Source organism: Phaseolus vulgaris, chromosome 3, assembly GCF_000499845.2.
Source record: "Phaseolus vulgaris cultivar G19833 chromosome 3, P. vulgaris v2.0, whole genome shotgun sequence".
Taxonomy (NCBI): domain Eukaryota; kingdom Viridiplantae; phylum Streptophyta; class Magnoliopsida; order Fabales; family Fabaceae; genus Phaseolus; species Phaseolus vulgaris.
In genome coordinates, this window is record NC_023757.2 from 22,419,586 (window position 1) to 22,442,654 (window position 23,069).

At 33.3% G+C, this 23,069-nt stretch overlaps 2 protein-coding genes across 5 annotated transcripts; one reads left to right on the top strand and one right to left on the bottom strand.

Annotated features, from left to right (window-relative positions):
- The first annotated feature begins 4,251 nt into the window (after positions 1-4,251).
- Positions 4,252-8,793, top strand: LOC137806878 (uncharacterized WD repeat-containing protein C2A9.03-like). Of its 2 annotated transcripts, none has more exons than XM_068607226.1 (10): positions 4,252-4,393; positions 4,961-5,122; positions 5,282-5,449; positions 5,546-5,632; positions 5,781-5,915; positions 6,004-6,114; positions 6,493-6,584; positions 6,683-6,788; positions 8,042-8,128; positions 8,217-8,793. In XM_068607226.1, the coding sequence occupies exons 2-10, from the start codon at positions 4,982-4,984 to the stop codon at positions 8,625-8,627; spliced, it is 1,338 nt and encodes a 445-aa protein (XP_068463327.1). In that variant the 5' UTR covers positions 4,252-4,393; positions 4,961-4,981; the 3' UTR covers positions 8,628-8,793. The 2 variants fall into 2 exon arrangements, with proteins under 2 accessions (XP_068463327.1, XP_068463326.1); XM_068607225.1 differs by having other exon boundaries at positions 4,321-4,454.
- A 4,503-nt stretch (positions 8,794-13,296) lies between these two features.
- LOC137806879 (sodium/hydrogen exchanger 6-like) lies at positions 13,297-22,566 on the bottom strand. Of its 3 annotated transcripts, XM_068607228.1 has the most exons (22): positions 22,260-22,566; positions 22,109-22,168; positions 21,982-22,006; positions 21,810-21,895; positions 21,611-21,722; positions 21,228-21,290; positions 21,069-21,088; positions 20,901-20,995; positions 18,446-18,474; positions 18,121-18,152; positions 17,991-18,038; positions 17,839-17,899; positions 17,663-17,760; positions 17,498-17,573; positions 17,377-17,396; positions 17,103-17,200; positions 16,849-16,958; positions 15,522-15,626; positions 14,684-14,778; positions 14,519-14,589; positions 13,869-13,963; positions 13,297-13,772 (listed from the first exon to the last, which is right to left on the bottom strand). In XM_068607228.1, the coding sequence occupies exons 1-21, from the start codon at positions 22,502-22,504 to the stop codon at positions 13,905-13,907; spliced, it is 1,608 nt and encodes a 535-aa protein (XP_068463329.1). In that variant the 5' UTR covers positions 22,505-22,566; the 3' UTR covers positions 13,297-13,772; positions 13,869-13,904. The 3 variants fall into 3 exon arrangements, with proteins under 3 accessions (XP_068463329.1, XP_068463328.1, XP_068463330.1); XM_068607227.1 differs by having other exon boundaries at positions 13,297-13,963; XM_068607229.1 differs by having other exon boundaries at positions 13,297-13,963; positions 22,300-22,488.
- Positions 22,567-23,069: the final 503 nt, after the last annotated feature.

Sequence of the window (23,069 nt, forward strand, 5' to 3'; positions counted from 1 at the left end):
ATACCTAGCTTTGGTACCTCCCCCCAACCCTCTGATATTTAAATTGACTATGATCATAAAAACCGATCCTTCCTTCCCTCCTCCGCACCCTTCAGAATCTCCAAATCTCTTGCTTCCATGTTTGAATATTCATTGACTACCTCCTTTTCATCCCCACGACACATGGTTCCAACACGTCTACTAATCTCCCATAGCTTAGTCGGTTCCTCCTCCGATTCAGAGACATTCAACTGTATGTTACAGTTGCCTATATCCCCATCAGAAAGCGATACTGAGGACAATCCCTGTCTTGGTTGAACACTAATTCCAGCTTGAGAGTATCTTGATATTAACCTTGCGGAACGCCTAGGATGAGAATGTGAGATCCCCAATTCCGTCAAGCCTTTCATCTTGCGCCGTCGTTGAGTTGTTTTTGTTGCCTTTCCCACTACCTCATCGTCATCTCCTGGACAGGGTGATTGGCCTTCACTTGCGATCAAAACCCCTGACCTAGATGCTTCTTTCCTGCAAACAGAATCGTTCCCAGCACTCTGTCGCCTTACAGGGTCCAATTGCAACTTACCCGATCCTCTTTCCTTTCCTGACTTATTGTAATTGCTAGCCTCCTTCTCGACATCCCACACCTCCTGAGTTAGGTGCAACTCTCGTTCTCCTTGTAAGCAATCACTTCCAACGGGATTATTTTCTTCCTCACAAACAAGCCTGAGTCCCTTTTGTGATGGTCCTAGCCCACATTCATTAGAAACATCTTCCTCGTTTTGGGCCTCCTTCTTTTTACGTAGGCCCAAACCTAATTTAACCTCCCTCTGAGAATTAAAGCTCTCTATGTCCACCACTATTCTTGCCAGGTCAGCATGTGCACAGGGTACGTTATTAGCAAAACCGCATGCTTGATCAAAAGCGCTGACAGTAGCAGGTTCCGCTAATGTCTTCTGCCCCTGTATTTCCTCATTCATGCAAAGCTTTTCACATTCCCTCTGACTCACTCTGCTTTTTGTAGAAGATTCCCCAAATAAGGCCTTTGACTTATACGTCTCCCCTCCTTCCCGCTTACCTACTTCGATCTCCTTTCCGATTGATCGTACATCTTCCCCAGCCCTCCGACCGAACTCCTCCTCACCACTCTTCACTGAAAACACAGATTCTTCAACATAGGTTTCCGATGAGGAAATACTATCAGAAGAATCGTAGTCATGATGATAACCGTTGCATCGACCTACTGTGCCACTGGGGACTCCTCTTCTATAGAGATGCTTAGCAAATGACCATTTATTCTCATCTTCTTTGCCATCCTAATATAACAATTGTTCTCAATACGAATTTGCAGCCGAGCGAACTGTAGGTTCTCCCACATCAGCGTTGCTTTGTCAATAGAGATCAGACTGACTGCTTCACCTATCACTCTTGCAAAGCAAGTGTTGTTCCAGAGAGATATCGGCAAGCCATAACATCTCATCCAAACTTTTTTGTGACTTGCAACCCGTGACTCCGTCCATGGCTCAATGCTCACAAAAAAGCTATCAAACCACTCTCTGTTTAACTTTATCACCTCCTCCATGTTCTCACCTTCCCTAGGTGTTAAGAGAGCTAAGTTGTCCCCCATAGATCTCACTTGAATCATGTTCATTCCTCCTCTAACAAATTCTTCTCCCAATTGATCAAAGTCCAGACCAGCATTGTATTTACCTACTGCACTCCTCACCATCCATGGAAGGTTTTGTATTTGTGTATTAAAAGCTGGTCCCTTCCACTCCTTCCGTGCTTGTCCTCTAACAGCATCCACATAAGATTTTTTCTCACTCTTTTCCACCCAGATCTCCTTCCCTTTCTTACGCATGTTTTCGTTAATGTTTTTTGACTCCTTCTTCTCATATATGGCCCTCTCCATGTTCGTATAGCCCGAAATAGTCTATAAAAGGGATTCACGATCCCTAGTAAAGGTACACCGTTTCTAAGATTGAAACTATTTACTTTCTCATTGTTTCTTAACCTAGTTCTGACTTGATCGTCGGAGTGCAATCAACAAGTAGGGCCCCCTTTGTTTCAAACGGAGGCGCGTTCCAACAATCTAGGGAAAGAGCAAAGACCAGGAGAGGCAGACGGAGTCGTAACCTATTTCCAGAGTCAACCGGCAACCAGATCAACCAGCAAGAACAATTTTAACTAATATAGTCATTAACATTATAAAAAAATTATTAAAAAAAACTAATTTTAGAAATCAAAATAATTAGTTACTCACTAAATTAGAAATCATTTTATAAAAAAAAAAATTATTGGCATTTAAAGTAGTTTCTATTATAAGAAAAATTATAAAGTAGTTTCTAAATTGGTATCTAACCATTAGTTTTAGTTACCATTAGTTTAAATCTTGGTAGTTAATTTAGATATCAATTTATAAATTATTTCATAATTTTTTATTAATAATAAAAATCACCTTAGATATAGTAATTTTGTAGTCTCTAAAATAAATATAACTTAGTGAATGTAGTGATTAATTATTTTTTATCTCTAGATTTGATTGTTATTTAATGATTTTCTTATAGTGTAAGTTAAATACATAATTATATATTAAATATAATGTAAGTGGTAAATGATATATTCATGAAATCCATTAAATACAGCGTTTTTATTAAAAAAAATTAATTACAACATTCATAGGAGTTGTAATAACAATATTGAAGGTAATGTATAAACAATTTTAAGAACATAATTAAATATTGTATTAATTTAATATGACTCATTTATTATATTTGATTTATTTATTTAATATATTGATTAAATGAAAAATATTTAAATTTTATTTCTAAAAATACAGTAAACATTTTAAATATATAAATTGTACATTTTTCACCTATATGTATACCAATTATTGTATTTCACCATTATTTATAACAATTATACTATGTGACCCACTATGTGATATATTATTTTGAGTTTTAAATTTAAAAATGTAAACTATTTTATTTTGACTCGTTAAAGTAAACAAACTTGATAAAGAAATAGGGATACAAATCAATTATTTATAATCCGGTGTTTATGTGATTTTTAGATATCCTTTGATTGTTTAAAAATATAAATTGTTGTTATTGAATAATTTACTTATGTGTAGTGTTAGATATGAATTATGTAAAAATGTGATCGAGACATATTATTTTTAGGAAAGAAAATATTGTGTTGAAATTGTTAGGATTTGCATTTATTAGGGATTCGTCTAGAAAGAAATATTCTTGATCTCTTGATATATTAGAAGTCATATAGATGAAGATTGTCATATGTTCGAAAGAAGTTCATATGATTGTGTCTGTGATTTGAAATATAATATGGTCTTGCAAGTCATATTAATTAACTTTATCATATGAGATGATATGATATTGAGATTATTATAAGTATAACTGTGTAAATTTCACAATACATATGCAAATATCTGAGTTTAAATCAATGCACGAGTCTTTCAGAAATAAAGTCAAGTGTATATTGGTAAGTAGATTTCGGACATGAGTAACATTGAGTATGGATTATTTCTAGACACTGACCGATTTGATACAATGAAATGTATGATAGAGATGGATTTTATGATGGTGATTTAAAGTTACAATTACATTGAAGTTTTAAAAATTCTAGTTTATCCTATTGTTTGTGTTTTGTTTGTTTTTTATGTATTATACGAGAGTAGATGCTGTTATAGGTGATAAAACTTCCTCCTAAACTAATGGGTTTTATTTTGTTTTGATATTTTATTTTTAAGATATGTAAATATTAAATTTTCTATAAAAAATATTGTATAAATTATTTAAATATATATATATATATATATGTTAATTGGTTAAATATTTGCAAGATATACTATTTAGATAATGTAATTAGGGATGTTACAAATTTACTATATTATATTATTTTAGTTGATAAATTTTGAAGGATATTTAATTAAGATTTAATTTTTAGAAAGTAAGATTATTAATTAATTAATAAATTATTTATAAAGTTGAATATTAGAAAAAAAACACTACAATAAACAATAAAAGTTATGAGTTTTTATCAATTATATAACTTTTTCTTTAGAAGATTTATTGGATTAAACATATCTGCTCTGAGTATGGAGGGCTTACTGGCTAGTTACATAATAATAATGTGGACATCATTGTGGTGTGTCCACTAAAAAATAAATAAATAAAGTAAAAAATAGGGATAAAAAGGTCACAGGAAAAGGAGTCGTGGCAGTTAATTTAAAAGATTAATTAAAAAAGTAGCGATGGACCATGGACATCCAAAAAAAAAAAAGGACAGGGAAGTGGCAGTTTGGGATGTGTCCTATATATCCGAGGAAAGTGCTTGAATTGTGAACGCAGATCAGATCCTCTCTCTCTCTCTCTGTCTCAATTCATTTCAATTCAAGGTCTTCTCTTTTTCTTCTCTTCTGTCCTTTTATCTTTCTTCTTCCATTCAGCGACACTAAGGTTTCTATCTCTATCTCTATCTAGCTTCCTTTCTGTTTCCCAATTCCACCTTCACCTCTCTCTGTGCCGTTTCTTCCTCCTTCCCCCTTTATTTTTTTCGATTAAGGTTTTTATTTTGGGGCCTTCTCCCGTCAATTCAATTCATCGTCTCAAAACTTGAAGATGAAACCTTTATGCACCTTACGCATTAACCGCCTGTCTGAATTGTCCGAATCCAAGCATTGTTACGCTCATGATTTTTCACTTCTCGACAACTCTTTTGTCTGTTAGCTTTAGAATTTGAATGTTTTTTTTAAGTATCACGTTTTTAGGGTTAGGTTACTGCTTGCTTGTTATTCCTTTTCCGGTGGATGTTCTGAGACCGAGGAGTATCATCTTTTTTACTTGGAAATAAAATTGAAATTTTAGTTCAGGGTCCTGTGACATTGGGTGTTTGTCTGTTTATTTTCGTACGGGGTGAAATTGATGTGTTTTCCGCTTTTTACCTCACACACTTTGTTTGGCAGGAATAAATAACATAGGGAATCATGGCTCAACAACAGGGGGACGGAATGGAGTATGTCGCTGACGATAACGAAATGGCGGAAGCAGAAGATGATATATATTTTCGGGGCAGAGTGTTTGGCGATTCAGAGTCCGAATCCGATGATGATGATTATGACTCAATGGTTGGTTTCTCCTCATAAGTAAATTTGTCATGCCTTGTGGTTTTGTCTTATGCGTTTAATTTACAATTACATGAGTAAAATGTTATGAAATGGCTTTGACATAATATTTCCTTTCTGATTGCCCTTGTTGGGATGTGGGTTCTTTCTTCTTTGTTGCAGGAAAATCGAATGACAGATACCACTGCTGCAGAAGCTAGGAAAGGAAAGGATATACAAGGTATACCTTGGGATAGACTGAGCATTAGTCGTGAGAAGTATAGACAAACTAGACTAGAGCAGTATAAGAATTATGAAAATATACCGCAATCAGGCGAACTGTCAGAAAAGGTATACTGTGTTTTTTACTCGAGTTCTGTGGCATTTGAGTAATGCTTTTTAGGGGATTTTTATCTTTTTCTCATCTATTCCATCTCTTGCCTACAGGAATGCTCACTAGCATATAGAGGAGGAAAGTATTATGATTTCTGGCAAAACACTAGATCTGTGAAATCAACAATACTTCATTTCCAAGTACGTTTATATAGTAATGAATTATATTGAATCATTTCAGATGATGCGATGCAATAAGTTAGATTATTATTACCTTCTAGAAATTCAGTGTGCCATGTTCGATGAGTTAACTAATGTTAATGTGATACCTCCAATCTCTCATTTGTAGTTGAGGAACTTGGTGTGGTCAACATCTAAGCATGATGTGTATCTTGTTTCGGGTTACTCAATTATACACTGGTCTTCTTTAAGTTCCAAGAAATCAGAAATCCTGAATGTATCAGGGCATGTGGCTCCATGTGAGGTAATAATTTTTGCACTCCTTTGTTATCAAAAGGATCACTTAGAATCTACAAATGAAATTAAGCCTTTTATGTGCCTGTTGGTGATAGAAACATCCTGGAAGCCTTTTGGAAGGATTTACTCAGACACAGATTAGTACACTGGCTGTGCGGGATAATTTGTTGATTGCTGGGGGTTTTCAAGGGGAACTTATTTGCAAGGTACTTCTATTATTATGGGGATTGTACTTGTCATTTTTCTTCCCTATATTAGTATTTGCCATTATTTATTGGATGTACTATTACTACACACCATGCAAGATACTTGGTCACTAAGATTTATTGTGCTCAATATTTCATTTCTTGCTTTGGATGTTCAAACAAAATTATGAATTTATACTCGATATATTTGTTAGATTTCTACATTGTTTTTAAATGGTAAAGAGATTATTTTGCCTTAAAATGGATCTGATTAATTGAACAATTACTGATTAGCCAAACTGAATAATATGAATTCATTCTCAATTATTTGAACTTTATTGATTCATTCCACATAATTGATAATTCTTGACTGATTAAATGATACGTATTGTCTTGCAGTACATAGATCGACCAGGGGTTAGTTTCTGTTCAAGAACTACTTATGATGACAATGCAATAACAAATGCTGTTGAGATATATGAGCATCCAAGGTCTTGATTCTCTGATCTACTGTTTTTCTTTTATTTTCTCTATATGGTGCTAGCAATTATTGCTTACAAAGGATACTAACAATTAATTGATATCTCAGTGGAGCTGTTCATTTCATGGCTTCGAATAATGATTGTGGACTTCGAGACTTTGATATGGAAAAATTTCAGCTTTCCAAGCATTTCTCCTTCTCTTGGCCTGTAAATGTAAGTCTTTAAATGGTTAAATTTTTAATTCTTTGTAAAAATCCATGTGGATTTGTTTTCTATTATTGAATGCAGTTTAGTATGTCTGTCAACCTGCAGTCCATTAATGGTGGGGGTGTCAAGCCAATCCATGTGGGATTTGTTTTTTATTATTGAAAGTAGTTTAGTATGTCTATTAATCTGCAGTCCATTAATGGTGGGGATGTCAAAAGCCAGCGCACTAACTACACAGTCAGTTAACTAACCTGGCCAGCCTGAAAATAAAGCTATACCAAGACACAAATAAAAACAAAGGGAGCTACTGAAAATCCAAGAGTTCCCCTTCTAAACAGGACAGCTGAAATACTAATTCACAAACCATACAAACTATATATAGATGATATACACGTGTGTATGCATGTATATGTATGTCTCCAAACCAGCAATCAAGTGTCAATACACATCATAAGTTTAGGCCCTTGGCATAAACATTTTTTAATAGTTCATCTAGGAGTCATATAATTCATAGATAGTAGTTACCGTAACTTTTTAACATCACAATTGTATAGCTAGAATATCCAATGGTAGTATTACTATTACCTACAACTCTAAATAAAGAGATTATTGCTCTTATCTTTATCCCTACAGCTTCACTATAGTAGATAGACATCAAAGAAAATCACAAATTCCCCAATTTATAGGGCTTAGGAGTTTAAGGAAATCACAAGAATCCTACTATTTAAATTTTCAGCACCCCATGCAAAACCCATTACTAATCTAAGTTGTAAATAATCACTTCGATTTATGGGTTTACTTTGGAAGAGCTTCTAATAGAGATTTTTGAGGGATGGGTGTTCCTCTCAACTCAAATCACCTTTCCCATACTTATGTGCCTCATGGGTGTAGGGAGTTTTGAAACACTGGAAAGAAAAGAGTGGAGAGAATGGAAGGTAGGAAAAAGAGACAAAATAGGGTGGAGAAAGGAGGTTATGTGAAGGGTGGGTGGGTTCATTGGGAGACACCAAATGGAACTTTAACTTGATAAACCTCGCTTTTGAGCTCTACTATTAAGGAAACTTCAAACAGAATAGTAGAATAGTAATGGGGAAATTTTAAAGCTTAAAAAGGAGAGAGAATTGAGAGTATGTCTAAATATATATATGTTTTCTCTCTGCATGCTCATTACTGTGCACACTGCCAATGTCGGGAAATATTATATCAGTCTTCTGATAGATAGAATAAATGATCTGAATTTGTTCCCTTTCTGTCCGCAGCATACTTCATTGAGCCCAGATGGAAAACTGCTTGTGATTGTCGGAGACAACCCAGAAGGATTACTTGTGGATTCTCAAACTGGAAAGGTGGTGTATTCTTTTGATTTATGTTATAAATTCCTTATGTGCAGTGTATGGGTAAATTATAAATGAATTAAATTTTGGTTCTTTGTAGACTGTGAAGCCTTTATCTGGACACTTGGATTACTCATTTGCATCTGCATGGCATCCTGATGGCCACATTTTTGCTACTGGTAACCAAGACAAAACATGTCGTGTTTGGGATGTTAGGAACTTGTCAAAGTCTGTTGCTGTGCTTAAGGGCAACCTGGGAGCTATACGTTCTATAAGGTTCACATCTGATGGGCGATTCATGGCAATGGCTGAGCCAGCTGACTTTGTGCATGTGTATGATGCAAAGAGTGGGTTTGAGAAGGAGCAGGAGATCGATTTTTTTGGGGAGATCTCTGGTGTATCTTTTAGCCCCGACACAGAATCACTTTTCATTGGTGTTTGGGATCGCACCTATGGAAGCCTTCTTCAATACAATCGGCGGAGAAACTATAAATATCTGGACTGCATGTAAATTTGACTGCATACCCCGTGTCTATAAGTACCTACAGTTTATGTTCTTCTGTCTAGGAATTGTTGCACCACCTAACTAAAAAAAATGATCGGTGGCATGCTTCATCATACAATGTAGGATGATATGGTCATTACATAAACTCCTTCTAAATAACCTTGATTTCCTATCTCTTATCTTTTTATTTTTTATTTATTTTTAATAGCTTTTGCCAAAGATGGAAGAATGTGTGCTAAGTTTGTACTAGTGACATTTGCGGTACTCATTTTCCACAGATCCGTCTCCTCTAGGTGGGCTTATTCGTGGTTACTTTAAAATTACAATCAAGTTCTTTGGTTAAAAACATTTGTTAATATTAGGATTTACGTGCTCATAAAATGCCTCAGTTGCCATGGGTTGAATTAGCAACAGAACATTCGATGCTTCCGCCACCCTGCTAATTTAACTGTTTTCCCGGTTATATTCTATGAAAGTTAGCCTCTTCTAATGTTGATTAAAAAGAGTAAATAGCTACCAGATTAACCAATCATAAATCACTATTATCCTAACAACTACTTTAAAAGCCAGCGAGTGTGTGTATAAAGAAATATATTGACAATATGAAAATTAAAACTCGACTAAAAATTTAACGAGTAATATTTTTATAGAAAAACTCAAGTATATTAGAAAGTAGGTTAGAATAGAATTATGGTCTCTTGTCTACGTTTTATATTTTAGTTTAGTGTCTTAAGTTAAAAAAAATGTCATTTAGGTCCCTTACAATGTTTGTTATATTAAATTATTTTTTCCATAAGATTTCCAATATTAATAACGAAAATTTTATTAATGTCACATATTTCAGAATTTGTTAAATGGCACCTTGACTAAGGTAGCTAAATTAGTGTAAAAAGTTAACGAAAAATCAATTTGGTCTAAGAAAAATTATAAAATATCAAAGTGAATTTTTTTGAATTTGAGAGACCCAACTGAAAACTAAAATGTAGAAAAGGGACATTATATTTTAGCTTAGAAATTATGTTAAAAATGTATTGATAATATTTTTTAATAAAACTTTATTGTCTTTATCTTTTATCTATTATAAATATGGCTAAAATTTATATAGGTAAGAAATGTTATTCATCCAATACAAAATCAATATATCTAATACTACAAATAAAAAATTGTCCATGATAGAATTGCATTTATGAATAATACCTTCTCTCATCTTCAATACAATTATTTATAAGAAAATTTTTAAATTAAACAATGTTACTTATCATTGTAGTAAATGACATGACATTATGTAAGCAATCTTTTAAATATTATGTTTAGAATGAAAGAAGTTAATGGAAAATCTTTTACGTATTACTAATATCGAATTAATTATAAGACTGGTATACGGTTTGTTTTTTCATAAATTTTTTTCTTTTTCCAAGTTTTTCTCTCTCTACTATCTCTCTAAATTTCTTAAGCATATTCTCATGCTTTTCTTTAACAGATTCGAGGAGTTAAAAGGTGACTAAATATACATTTTATCCAACTGATAAAAATTTGAACTAGAGTAAGTTTCTTTATTACTTTAAAATCTCCATATCTTTACTCTTTTGACTTCATTTAAAAGTATTTCAAGTTTTCACCAATTTTGTTAATTGAGATAATATTGGTCCATCTTGTTATAAATGTTTTGGTTAATTTGATGGTGTCAGGTTCCTAGGAGTTTTGATGTGTTTTTAACTTCTCTTTTTAGTATGATTAAGAAAAAATCACGGTTAGATAAGAGAAATTATTTTGAATTATAGATGAGTATCGTTTTGAGTATTTGAAATTTGTTGAATATTATAGTTGCGGGAATGATTGAGATTGTAATTGTGAAGTGTGGGTTGATTAGATTATGAATGCAATTATTATGTTTTGAATTTGAATGGTTAAATTATGTCATAATAGTTATGTTTTGAATTTGAATGGTTAAATTATGTCATAATGGTTATGTTTTGTTGATGGTAAAATTAAGTCATATTAGTTATATTGAAAAAGTTGTTTTTATGAAACTTTAAATAATTGTCGGTTTGCTTATTTTGAGTGTCATTATGACTTGAACAATGTTTAAGCGAGGAGTGTCAATCTAGATGTAGAACATTATTACTTGGCACCAAACGAGCACTCGAATGATAATACTTCTCACTCAAGTTGCGGTTTAGGGTTGGAGTCATAGAAATGTTAAAATAATTCTCTTTCCTTTAGAACTCTCACTTATGCATGGTTGCTCAGAAGAGGAAGTATTGATGAGGCGATGAAGTTCTCTAAAGTCTTTTAATGTAAATAAGCATTTTATGTTAAATGTTATATTTGTCACTTAAATAATGTGTTATCATTGAAGTGAGTCATTTGTAATTTAAGCGAAGATGAAGTGAACCTGATTTTCTCTTATCCAAAAACATATAGTTGAAGCTTAGTATGACGCTTAAATGACAACATTATGCCTCAAGTGAGAAAAAGTTAGTGAACATTCCACTGTTTCAACTAACATCTGCGAGCTATTAGGGATCTATTCTCAAGAAGAAATGATGATGGTCGTTCAATTATTTGCATAAACATCATTATAGTGATAGTTAATGTGTATGTGACTTTACTCACCTAAACTTTATTATGGAATAATTGATGCAATTTGCAACATGTTGTCCTCAATAATTATTTCATTACGAATCAAATTTGGACTTTAACTTAAATACTAATTGTTATATCAAACACTTACCATGATCAAAAGCTAATTTTGTATCTGAAACTAAAGGTTCGATCCAACAATATTGAAATCGTAGTGTTAAGTATAGAAACTTGTTATTGAAATATATCATTGTTCCTGTGATATAAATTACACAAATTAATACATTGGGTGATGATAATAAGGTAATGAGAGTTCTTGTAATAATAATATTATTATTTATCAAATAAATTTACTTTTATAAATTAAGATATTTGGTGGTGATAAGATGATCAAAGTTAGTACCATTGTTACAATTAGTTATAAAATAAATTTACCATCATTTACAGGTCAATCAGAGTTTGTGTAACTAAAAAAAGTACTTAAAATGAATAAGATGATAGTATTTAATATTTAAAATTAGTAAGATCATAATATTTAACCAAATATACTTAATATTAAGTTTTTTGAAAGTATTTATTATTTTATATTAATTGAAGTTGAGATTTTTTGACCAATTATATTTTAAGATGAAAAAGAGAAATTTTGTATATACATTAAATTGTTTGAAATCATATATGCATTAGTTATAAATTCTTAATAACTTACCATTTTTATGATTTGTTTGTGTTCTCCTAGTGTATTTTTATCTAATATTCAATAATATTAAATGTCCAAATAACACTTCTAACCAAGCAATGTATACATATGTAATGTTGTTAGGACACAACATAAGGAAAATAAGGAGAGAGTGTGGAAAGTGTATCAGGGAAGAAATAAAGGGTAGGTGGCAATTAGCGGTTAGGAATGGTTGGTCTTTAAATAAAGACCAACCGGTTTGGGGAAGGGGTTGTTTTTGGTAAATTCAGTTTGTTAAGAGGTTCATTCCTGTGGAGAAGGAAAACTTTTTTCCTTGGTTGTTTCCCAATACAGTGTACATTTCTAGTCTTTCAGTAATTCTATCTGTGTCTTTGTGTGTGAGTTCTGGGTACGTAACAAATGTATACGCGTATTTTGAATTAATTCAACAATGTTTGAATCAAAACATGCAAACTAACACTTCAGAATTTGTGACCATAACTAGACTACAAGTTTGTTTGAATTTTTTTTATCTACAAACATTTTTAAAAAATAAAATAATTTTTTATAAGCTAGCACTAGGAATGTGTTATATAAAAATTATTTTATAATAATTTAATTATAAAGAGTAATTTAACTTTGTCTTGGCTTTCTGCCCTAAAGCTTGATACGTTGGGTAAACTACTATCTGTTGATTGAATACCACAACCACAACGCTATCATCACTACTTCTGTTGTTACATACACCAAAACACTGTTTCAGTAAGCTACGCAATCTATTCCACCCGCTTCCTCACGTAATCGCCGTCCACCTCCACTCTCTTTACCATCTCCTGCTCCACTGCCATAAAGAAATATTTAGAAAAAACAATTCAAATATTTAACAATTCAATTTTCTTTAAATTTTAAAACTCCTCTTCTAAGAACACAACATTGGACATAATCCTTAATAAGCTGTTTTAGCCAACTTTGGTTAGAACTTCTAAATTCGCCTTTTATTTTAATGGGCAGAACTTTCATAAACTTGGCATTACAGTCCAAAATGTTTGGGCCACTTGTTACATTCTTTAAATAAAAGTTCATGAACATTAATACTTCATACAGACTGTTTCTTCCTGCCCCTCCATATCTTCTTCTCTCAACTCCATATATTTTTAAATTTCCAAAAGTGCCCCTCTATATTATTTCGGATTATGTAATCTGGAAGTCATTTTTTAAATTTGTAATTAACTTTTGGATTGTAATCTAGAAGCCTTTTTTCATATGCATTGATTAATTTCCAGATTACATAATCCGAAAGTCTTATTTAGACTCCGGATCATGTAATGCAGAAACTACTATATGGGATGACATAAAAAGGATAAAAATGTATTTTCATGTTGTGTATGGAGGTGGCAGAAGAATATATATGGGAGGTGCAGGAAGAAACAGTCCTTCATACATTATATTCATTAGACTTGTTACAAGACTAGTACAATCGGCCAGCATAAATAAATAAAATAAGTACAAGGTAACATGAACTTTTTGAATACAATTATGCCAGGACTGTTGTTGAAAACTATTTCAAACTCGAATGAATTTATAGCATAATTGAAACATTTTCGTATTTCTCTCTATCATCCTCACTTGTACTACTTGCATATTCTCTCGATCTTTTCGACAACTGCAAAGAACAAATAACGCGAATATTTTATATGAAGATCATGTGCTTGCCTAATCTTGGACTACCGATATTAGAGTGAGTAAACACGTATGTGGTTAGATCAAGTTTATAAATCCCCAGCTTGGTGAAAGAACCATAGTCATCAACTTGAAACCATAGAATACTAATGCTGCAGACAAGATGTCTGTCTTCCAACCTAATCTTCCTACTTGACGTAAGTTTCTGAATCCTGTGAGTTGGAAACTTGGAATGATCATCCTTCTATGGCAATTCCTTCAAGTTATCAATAAATTGCATGTGACTCAAGGTGTGTACAAAAAGGAACCTTCATAGGATTATTGAGTACGTTGTTCCAAAAATATCATGACGAGTAATTGTCAAGGTCATCCAATCCCATGTTCTCCGAAGTCAGGGGCATAGCTGTTAAAACCAAGACCAGGACCAAGTTGGGCAAATAAGAGATCAACAAATTCATTCACACTAAGCCTAAAATTAATTCATAAAGTTCAAACAAGTATAGTGCACGCCAATATCAAAGAAGAAGAAATCATGTCAGAATCGCAATTTCACGAAAAACTTGCATTCGTATAAAGGAGGAATTTATGACTTACTAAGAAGTATACGTGTATAATATGAATCAAATACTGCAATGTAAGTTTGACAGCCACAAAACAAGATTTTAAAGGTTAAAAAATAGTTGGTTTCCAAATGCCGAAAATATGGTCATAAACGCTTGAAAAACAATAATAACTACTGCTGCTTACTCATTAACGGGATAGAATTGTACTTGTGAGCAGATAAATGTAAGCGAGGGAAATACATCCGAGAAATCTCCGATTCGAAAATAAGGTAATTCATATTCAGAATGTAAGACGATAACTTAGCTTTTTGAACTAGTAAGACGCATAAAACAGCATTTTAAAAAGCAAAAAGTCAGATAGTATTGATTAGAAATTAATGCCAAGTCAAACATACCTTCATCTTCATTTTGACTAGTGAAGAATGGGGTGAGGTAGTTTTTATCTAATGCTGTAAAAGATGCAGCACTGCAACAGAAATGCAAAGAAAAATAAAACATAGAAATTTCAGTAATGTAAACATATATTTAGAATATCTTAAATTTCAGAGCACAAATGATACCTTCTTTGGAATTCTTGTAGCTTCATCTTGATTTTGTTCCCCGATGATGGTTCTTCATCATCAGGAGAAAAATAACCATTGTTGCCCTCGAAATTCTTGTGGATGAAACAAGTAGATTCATTATAATGGTCATATCTTTTGCAAGAATAAAATGCACAGTCCCAGTTCAAATATTTAATTTAGAAGTTAACATATAATTCCACAACAAAGTTCATAAAAAATGTAATTTCTTTGAATTTAAATTGCATTCAGAGTTTTACATATATCCTAACACTTAATCTTGATTAGGTATTTAGAACTCCTATTTGGTTATAGATCATAGTCTACCACTGCATAGCTCTGGACTATTTAAATTTGTTGGAGATCCTACATTTACTAAAGATATGACCAAATTATAATAGGTGCAAATCTCACTTGCAAACTAGTTTTATAGGGTTGAGTTTAGATCCAAGAGATTTGTTTTCCCTAATGGAATGACTCGTAACTTCAGTTTTAGATGCAATTTAAGAGCATAATCACAACACGTCAATTTTCATGGTTCTGTTAATTTCAGCAACAAATATAGCCTAGTTACATACAGAAGATTTAAATAAAACTTTTTACTAGCTTTCTGAGGTAGATTTTGATAAAAATAAACAATTATTTTCCCCAGAAAATCCCAAACAGGTGTAAAGTATTTTTCAATTTAGCTAGTTCCCCAGCCACATCTCACTCGAGGAGAAGTCAGCTATGTGCTACCTGCTATATTCCACAGGGAAAAAACAATTACGTGGAAACAACAATGAAAATATGCTTCTACTGTTTGATAAGCAAGAGAACCTCATCTAGCAAAACATACCGTTCTGGTAAGTGAAGCCAAAGGACTCTCGATGATAGGACTGTCGCTACCTACAACTTGTAAAGCTTCCAGCATGGTGCCTGTTGAACCACCAATCAGTAATACCTGAAATAAAGTAACCAAACTTTATTGTCGAATAATTAGCCAGGTAGAGTGACTGTGAAAAGGTGGCAAAAAGAATAGGTAGCTGCTAGTAACTTAAAGAAGAAAAATAATTATGGACCAAACTTTCAAGTAGTTTTTTAGAAGTTCGCTATATTCACGATAGAACTAGTACACTTTTTGACAGATAATCAGGCCCAGTATTTTCCATTGGAAATGTCCAAATTTCTGTCTCTCCCACTCTGAGATTCTTGGATGGTACATTTATCTTTCATATCAGTAAGCTGACAGTGTTTCCTTAACATTGGATTCAAATCTTGCACATTTTTATCAAGATTCGTCCAGAGAGTTCAAGAATATGCTAACTTAATACTTTCTTTTAAATAAACTTTAAGTTTACTACTCATTCTTCCGGATATTTTATCCCTGCAGTTTCTTTTCATGTTTTATTGTAATACAATCCTCAAGTTTCTTGGTGCCTTCCTACTCTAAAGGTTGATTTCCTTCTCTACCTTCTTTGCCCCTCTTGAATCTGAAGATGGAGCTAATAATAGTCCAACAGCTAAGATTGACTTTTCATGACAGATCCTTCATAGACAATCAAATCGTATGTTGAATGGAGAAACCCAAATTAGATGGTAACAGTCAGAAATTTTGAAGCATTTATGAGAATTCCTCCCCAAGCCTAGACAAAACCACATTTGCACCATAGAAATGCTAGCGAAACACCCTTTTAGAACCACTTTTTTTTAGTTTCATTTCTTAATTAACAAGTTTCACTCGTGATTTTGTAATTTTCAATAAATTTCAAGTAGAAATAGAGTGTTAGAGAGGGTGCAACTACAGTCCTCCTTAAACAATAGAAAGCCAAAAAGTAGGGTGGCGTATTGCACCAAATGAATTTTAGTTGGAATAACAATTTCTTGTATCTGGCATGGCAGTGAAATACTTATCCAATCTATGAAGGCAAGAAAAAAAAGATGCACACAATGACAATTTAAAAAAGGAAAAAAATGGCATACCATGCTTTACATAGTTTTTTATCCCCATATAGCCTTTTAAATAGGAATATAGATATGAAATATCAGAAACAGAATAGTGTGAAAATAACATTCAAAAGAGTGACATAGAAAAGGACCTTACACTGCTTTCATATGAATTTATTTTTAATGTAATGACTAATGATTAGCTTAAAATATTATATGACAAGCATGAGCACGCCTACCGTCAAAACAACTATTGCAGTAGTTGCAGTTAAGATGGTCTGTCCATGTCCATCTGGCAGATCATGAATTGATTGCAGTGCAAGGGCAAACGCCATTGCCCCTCTAAGTCCTGTACATGTTCATAAAGTACAAAACTTAACATAACAGACAAGGAACTAAAGAACACGTCAAAATCAAGCAGTTTTTTTTATTGACAGAATCAAGAAAACTTTCCAGGTTATAGTCAAGGATTTGCAACATTCTGAAACCTTACCACTATACCAAAGAGCTTTCTGGTGTTTTCGCGGAATTTGTCGATAGGCAGGTCTGACCAAGTTGACCAAATAAGCACATGAGAACACATTGACGGCCCTGCACAAAGTGACCAAACAGTGTAGTTTAAATTTTCATGAAGAAATATGAAAGCTAAGGATAGAAGTGTCAAAGTGCACGCATGTCTTTATATTTTACCAAACTAGCTAAAAGCCTGACAAGCTCATATGTCACTCATCAATAACTCATGACGATAGAAATTACAACATAGGTACCTTGCAATTCCAATGAATATCTGAAGTGGTTACCAAGCAAGTTGAGGAAGAGGATAAATATGAAACATTAGGCTAGTACAGATCATATAAATTGAAATTTATAGGATCAAGGAAAGGATACAATGGAAAAGAATATAAATCCAACATGCGACCAGCTATGTTTCTCCATAGCAATATCAAAGCCCATGTAGATAAATCTGTAGATTATTAGATAAAATGATTCACGTGCATCATTTAGAGGTAATGTTGAACTAGAAGGGAAATACTGTCATTAAATCCTCCTTACACAAATGTCTCAGCTAATGATGATATCAACTCAAAAAAAGAAGAGACGAATCTTTGAGAACTACGTGACAAATTTGAAAATGTGTAATGCTTCATGACCTAAAACAAACACAAAAATACATGTAAGAATGCTTTAAACACATGAAATGACCAATAAAAAATATAAGATGCAATTACCATTCCTGTGAACAATATTGATACAATACCAGACAGTCCAAGACCTTCAGCAAGCATGTACCTGAGAAATAAAATAATTTGCACCAGCATATAAAAATTTATAGAAATTTTACAATAAAGTTATGTGGAAATGGTAGAAGGAGTTTTCTTACGAGAAATACGGGAAAAGAACAAAAAGACAGCTCTCCAAGTTCTGAAGACTAAATTGAAAATTGTTATGATCAGTAATTTCCAGATAAGACCTGGTTATATTCAACCAAGAAATTAAATATAAATACTTACTTGTCAATATCCAACCCTGAATACTTAAATAGGTATTCATAGTTAAGGTTTCACTATATTTTGATTTTTAAATCTCCAAAGAGTTATTATGCTGTATATATATAAATATGTGTGTGTGTATGTATATGTATGTATAGGACAACCATTAATTTAAAAGGATATTAAAGCAGATATAAATCCAACTCCAATACTTAAATAGGTATTCATAGTTAAGGTTTCACTATATTTTGATTTTTAAATCTCCAAAGAGTTATTATGCTGTATATATATATAAATATGTGTGTGTATATGTATGTATAGGACAACCATTAATTTAAAAGGATATTAAAGCAGATATAAATCCAACTCCAACACCTGCAGAACCACCAAAGAAATGGCACATCAGGAACATTGAAAATATAACAATTTTTAATTAAATTCTTTTTCTAGCCTCTTCTGCGAGAAGAGTTGTATTATTAACTGAGTAACAGCAGCATAAAAGGCATATCATGACAGAAGATACAACACAAAGTGTAATGGTGAAGACAGTTGATGCCATTTTTCTTTGCAGAATATCTTTTACCCTCCTCCAGTTTACCGCTTTCTCAACCTACCTTGTAACTTCTATCGTGTCACTTAACCCCTGCCTACTAGACCAAATTGAAATTGACATGTTCTTCAGTCATTTTACTGTTCCTTCCACAAAATCTTATTTCTTTAAGAAAAATTGTCTCTCTATGCTTTGTTTGCTTCAGGGTGTCTACTGCGCAACACATGGAAAGGAGTGGATTAGAGATTATTGTGGTGGTTTGAGTCACTTGATTTGTGAAGAAAAGGGGCCAGAGGAGGGGATGCGAGGAATAAGTTTCTATCCACGCTGAGTGAATATTTGCATCGAAAGTATGACATACATTATCAATTATCACACAAAATAATAGGTGTTTTATTGTGTTTTTCAATTACATAATCAATTATGGGACACCTATAAAAAATTATGGGTGTTAATAATTACAAATAAAAGCAATCTACTTATTTTTTCATTTCTACTCTTAACTAATTCAAACAATCTCACTTTTCACTAAAAATAATACGGAAGGGTGGATAGGGAGAGATTGACTATACTCTTCCGTGTCTTGCAATGTAAAAACTCATACATATTCACATCCAGTGGTACCCGACGGATATGAAATTTTTTTCTCATCCACATCCTATACCCATACCCACCCAAATATTTATTAAATATCTTTTTCACAAAAAAAATAAAAACAAAGGAATCCTAGGACACATTTTCATGTCAAATAATAATAAAAAATTATAATTATATAAATTTCAAAATATAGTACAAAATAAACCAAGGGTGATTTAGTAATTTAAAAAGAGACGGGTATTACCCATTTTCATGCTCTCTGAGTTCAAACAATGCCCCTAGTAGAGGTTTATTTGTCATCCCTACCTTTCACTCTAATTCTCTTTCTTTCTTTCTTCACTCCCTCTCTTTCCATCACCTCATCCAAACAAAGTTAAGAGATTATTTAACAACCATTGAGGTACTAACCATAGCAAGTATAACGGACCAATTTGTTTAAGAAAAACTAATAAGGACTTGAGTATTATGGGGTGCCTAAATTTCACATCGAGTAGGATGAAATGTTTGATAGAGTATTAAAGTATTTGGTTCTCCCCCGTTAATAGTTAGCTTTTGAGGATGGGTTCTCCAAGTGATTGGTTACTTACCTCTTGATAAAGAGTTGGTTAATCAGTTCCTTAAAATGTTTTATCCCCCAAAATAACTAGCTTTTGAGGATGGGTTCTTTAAGTTTTTGGATACTTAACATTGACCTAGCACCCAGATTGGCCCAAAGGCACCAATCAATGTTGTTCAACAAAAGGTGGCACAATGACCTATCTTATCCTGCACCGCATGTACAGTAGCTCAATCCCCAAAATGATCACATAACTGCTAGTAGGAAACAAAGAGTATGAAGATATAAATCAATCCTTATCATGAGGATTTGCATGATCATGACCAGGGTGATAAATCTGGTATATATAGGGGAGGATAAACCCTAACCAAGTATGAAACATTCTCCGTTTTCTCACCTTTTGACCTCATTGACTTGTGTATCATAACCCACCTTAGCTAATTCTTGGAGAAATGTAAATGGACAAGCATACCCACAAAAGTCACCACAAGAAAGGATTAAACCATCTCGGGCTCGTGAAGAACGCAATATATTCTACATTGGCCAGTCAAAATGATCTCAAAGAAAAGGAATGATAGTTTCTCATGTCTGTCGCACAAAGGACATTGCATCCTCCACCAAGTGTCAACATTTTCTATTATTATTCATCAGTAAAGCATTACAACAATCTTCCACAGGTAGATCCAAATTTGTTAAGTACCACTATAATTATGTGTGTTTCTGCTAACTAGGACAAGTGGAATATCAATCTGCATCTAATTTTTATCATAAAAGTGGTATTCATCTAGTTTTGATAATATGTGATTTCATTAAGTGGTACAAATAAAAAATACTTTCGGAAGCCTCCTTGTGCGAGATTGAACATGTTCTAATAAATTGACACCAACAAGATTATTTTCACCGAATATAAGAATTTTATGTAACTGCATTAAAATTGATAAGAAACTTAGTTTCATTTTAATCTAAATCGCAAGGGTAAGTGACACAAAAATTGGGGGGGAGTAGGTAGAGAAAGTACGACAGCAGATGGGAGTAATCATCTTTAAAGCCCATAAACACTGCATAAAGAGAGCATCATGTAAGATTTATAAAACTAACCAGCAGACATTGACCCAACAAAAGTCTCTAAAAATCTAACAACCACCATGAAGAAATTTTGTCCAGATGGATGAGTTTTAATCACTGTCATTGTCCTGCAAAGTGAATATTTGAGTCAAAATAATGATACGTGGGTTATTTTTTATAAACGTAGAAATTTCCATATACCTGTACAAAGAAATAGCCATCTGCCAACGTAGATTAGGGGTGAGAAAGGACAGACGTAAAAGAGGGGGAAAAGATCAGCAAGTAGTACCATCCATACTTAAATCACAATTGATTCACTTTTACGAGTAAAAAAGAAAAGTTGTAGTAATAGAAAATTACTGCATCATTCAAAACAGATTCTCCAAAAACCAAGGCATATAGATTGACATCCGTGCCAAGCTCCTGCAATAAGGCAGGCAAAAGCGCCCATCAGGAGCAAATCGAATCAGAATGTAAGGTGAATACCGTGATTGAAATTAGGAAAGCCTAAACCTTCATAAGTTCATAAAATGCAAGTGGAAGGCATTGGTTAAGGGAGCAGAAGAGCTCTAGAAAGAGGTTACCCAAAATGATTCTTCACAACTTGACACCACGTTGCATTCAAGAGCAATTGGCATAACCTTAGAAGCGAGAAGACTCGGAACAAGTATATGCAGCATGTAGTAGAGTACAATGCAAATAGAAGGAAAACAAAAATTAAAGCAATATGTAAATCACATCACCTGAAATATGGACAAAACAGTGACAGGATCGGTTGCGGATATCAGTGCACCAAACATTAGACACTCAACAAAAGGTAATCTGTACATGAGGTACATCAATCCACCAAGATAACTGTGGGCAGAGGAGCAAACCGTGGAAATGAATCACAAGGTAACAAACCGGTATGGAACAAATGAAAAATGCCAAAGAAAAACTTACACCAAGACACCCGTCACAATGGAAGCCAGAAAGGTGCCGAATATAGCAAATGTAACAATAGCTCCAAAATTAGAGAAAAAAGGTTTCTGCAAAGAGCGAAAATGCAAAGTGAAGAGGCCAATTTGAAATGAAAGAACGAAACAAGAGTGAAAGGGCAAGAAGAAGAACTTACAGGCGAGAGACTGAAGCCAGACTGAGTAAAGCGAAAGCGGAAGGTCAAGGAATGAAAGCAATGAGTAATTGTGATGAAATGAAGGAAAAGCAAACAAGAATAGAAGAATGCGAGTGGTTAAGGATATAATATTATAGGAGGTAAAAGGAAGAGGAAGAAAAACTCCTCGTGAAAGTTGAACCACGCCCTGTTTGGCAGAAAGTGAGGAAGTGAGGTTTCTTGAGAAACAGAAAAAAAAAATGAGAGAATTGGCATGTGAATAGAAAGTGAATTGAGACCTGATACTAGTTTGAGTGTGAGAAATGTTAGCGAGTGTACCAACGAGCAAGCCAATGAGAAGAGAAGCGCTGGCTTCGGGAAGAACGTAAATCTTCTTGCGACGAAGGACGTGACCTAACACAAAAGACAAAACCAACATCATTATCTGAAGGAGAATCCCCACTCCCGCCGCCTGCTGCTCTTTGCTTCCGCCGCTCACGTCCACGCCGTCCGCCGGAGATATTTGATTGTTACCCTTCGTCATCAGTTCAATCGACACAATTCCCTTTCGCTGTCTCTCCCACGCTCCCCTTCTTATAAAAAAATAAGAATACCATTAATTAAATATCAAATAATCGTAATTTATAGTTTCTGCATTGGTTGCTATGGCAGGTTTCAGTTTGGGTTGCGCACGTGGAACCCAACGCCTTCGCCATCTGTCCTTTCACACACAAAGTGCATTTTTGACTCTATCCTAAATCCTATTTTAAATTATTTATTATATTCGCTTATATATCCGCGTGTCACTGCCATTATCACGTCCACTTCAAAATCTCATATCACTTCTCTTCAAATAATAAAATAACTAGTCCGAGACCCCTGTTTTTTTTAATTTGATCAGGAATATTATTTTGATTTATTACTATATTTTAATTGGTAATTTATTTAAATAATCACATTTTTTAATGAATTAATTTATTTTTTAATTTATACTTGAAAAAATATCTGTAAAAATAAAGTTTGATTGTGTGTGAAGAATATTGTAAATTGATAAATCCATTTCAAATTTTATAATATAGAAATATTAAAAAACATTCGGACTCTTAGAT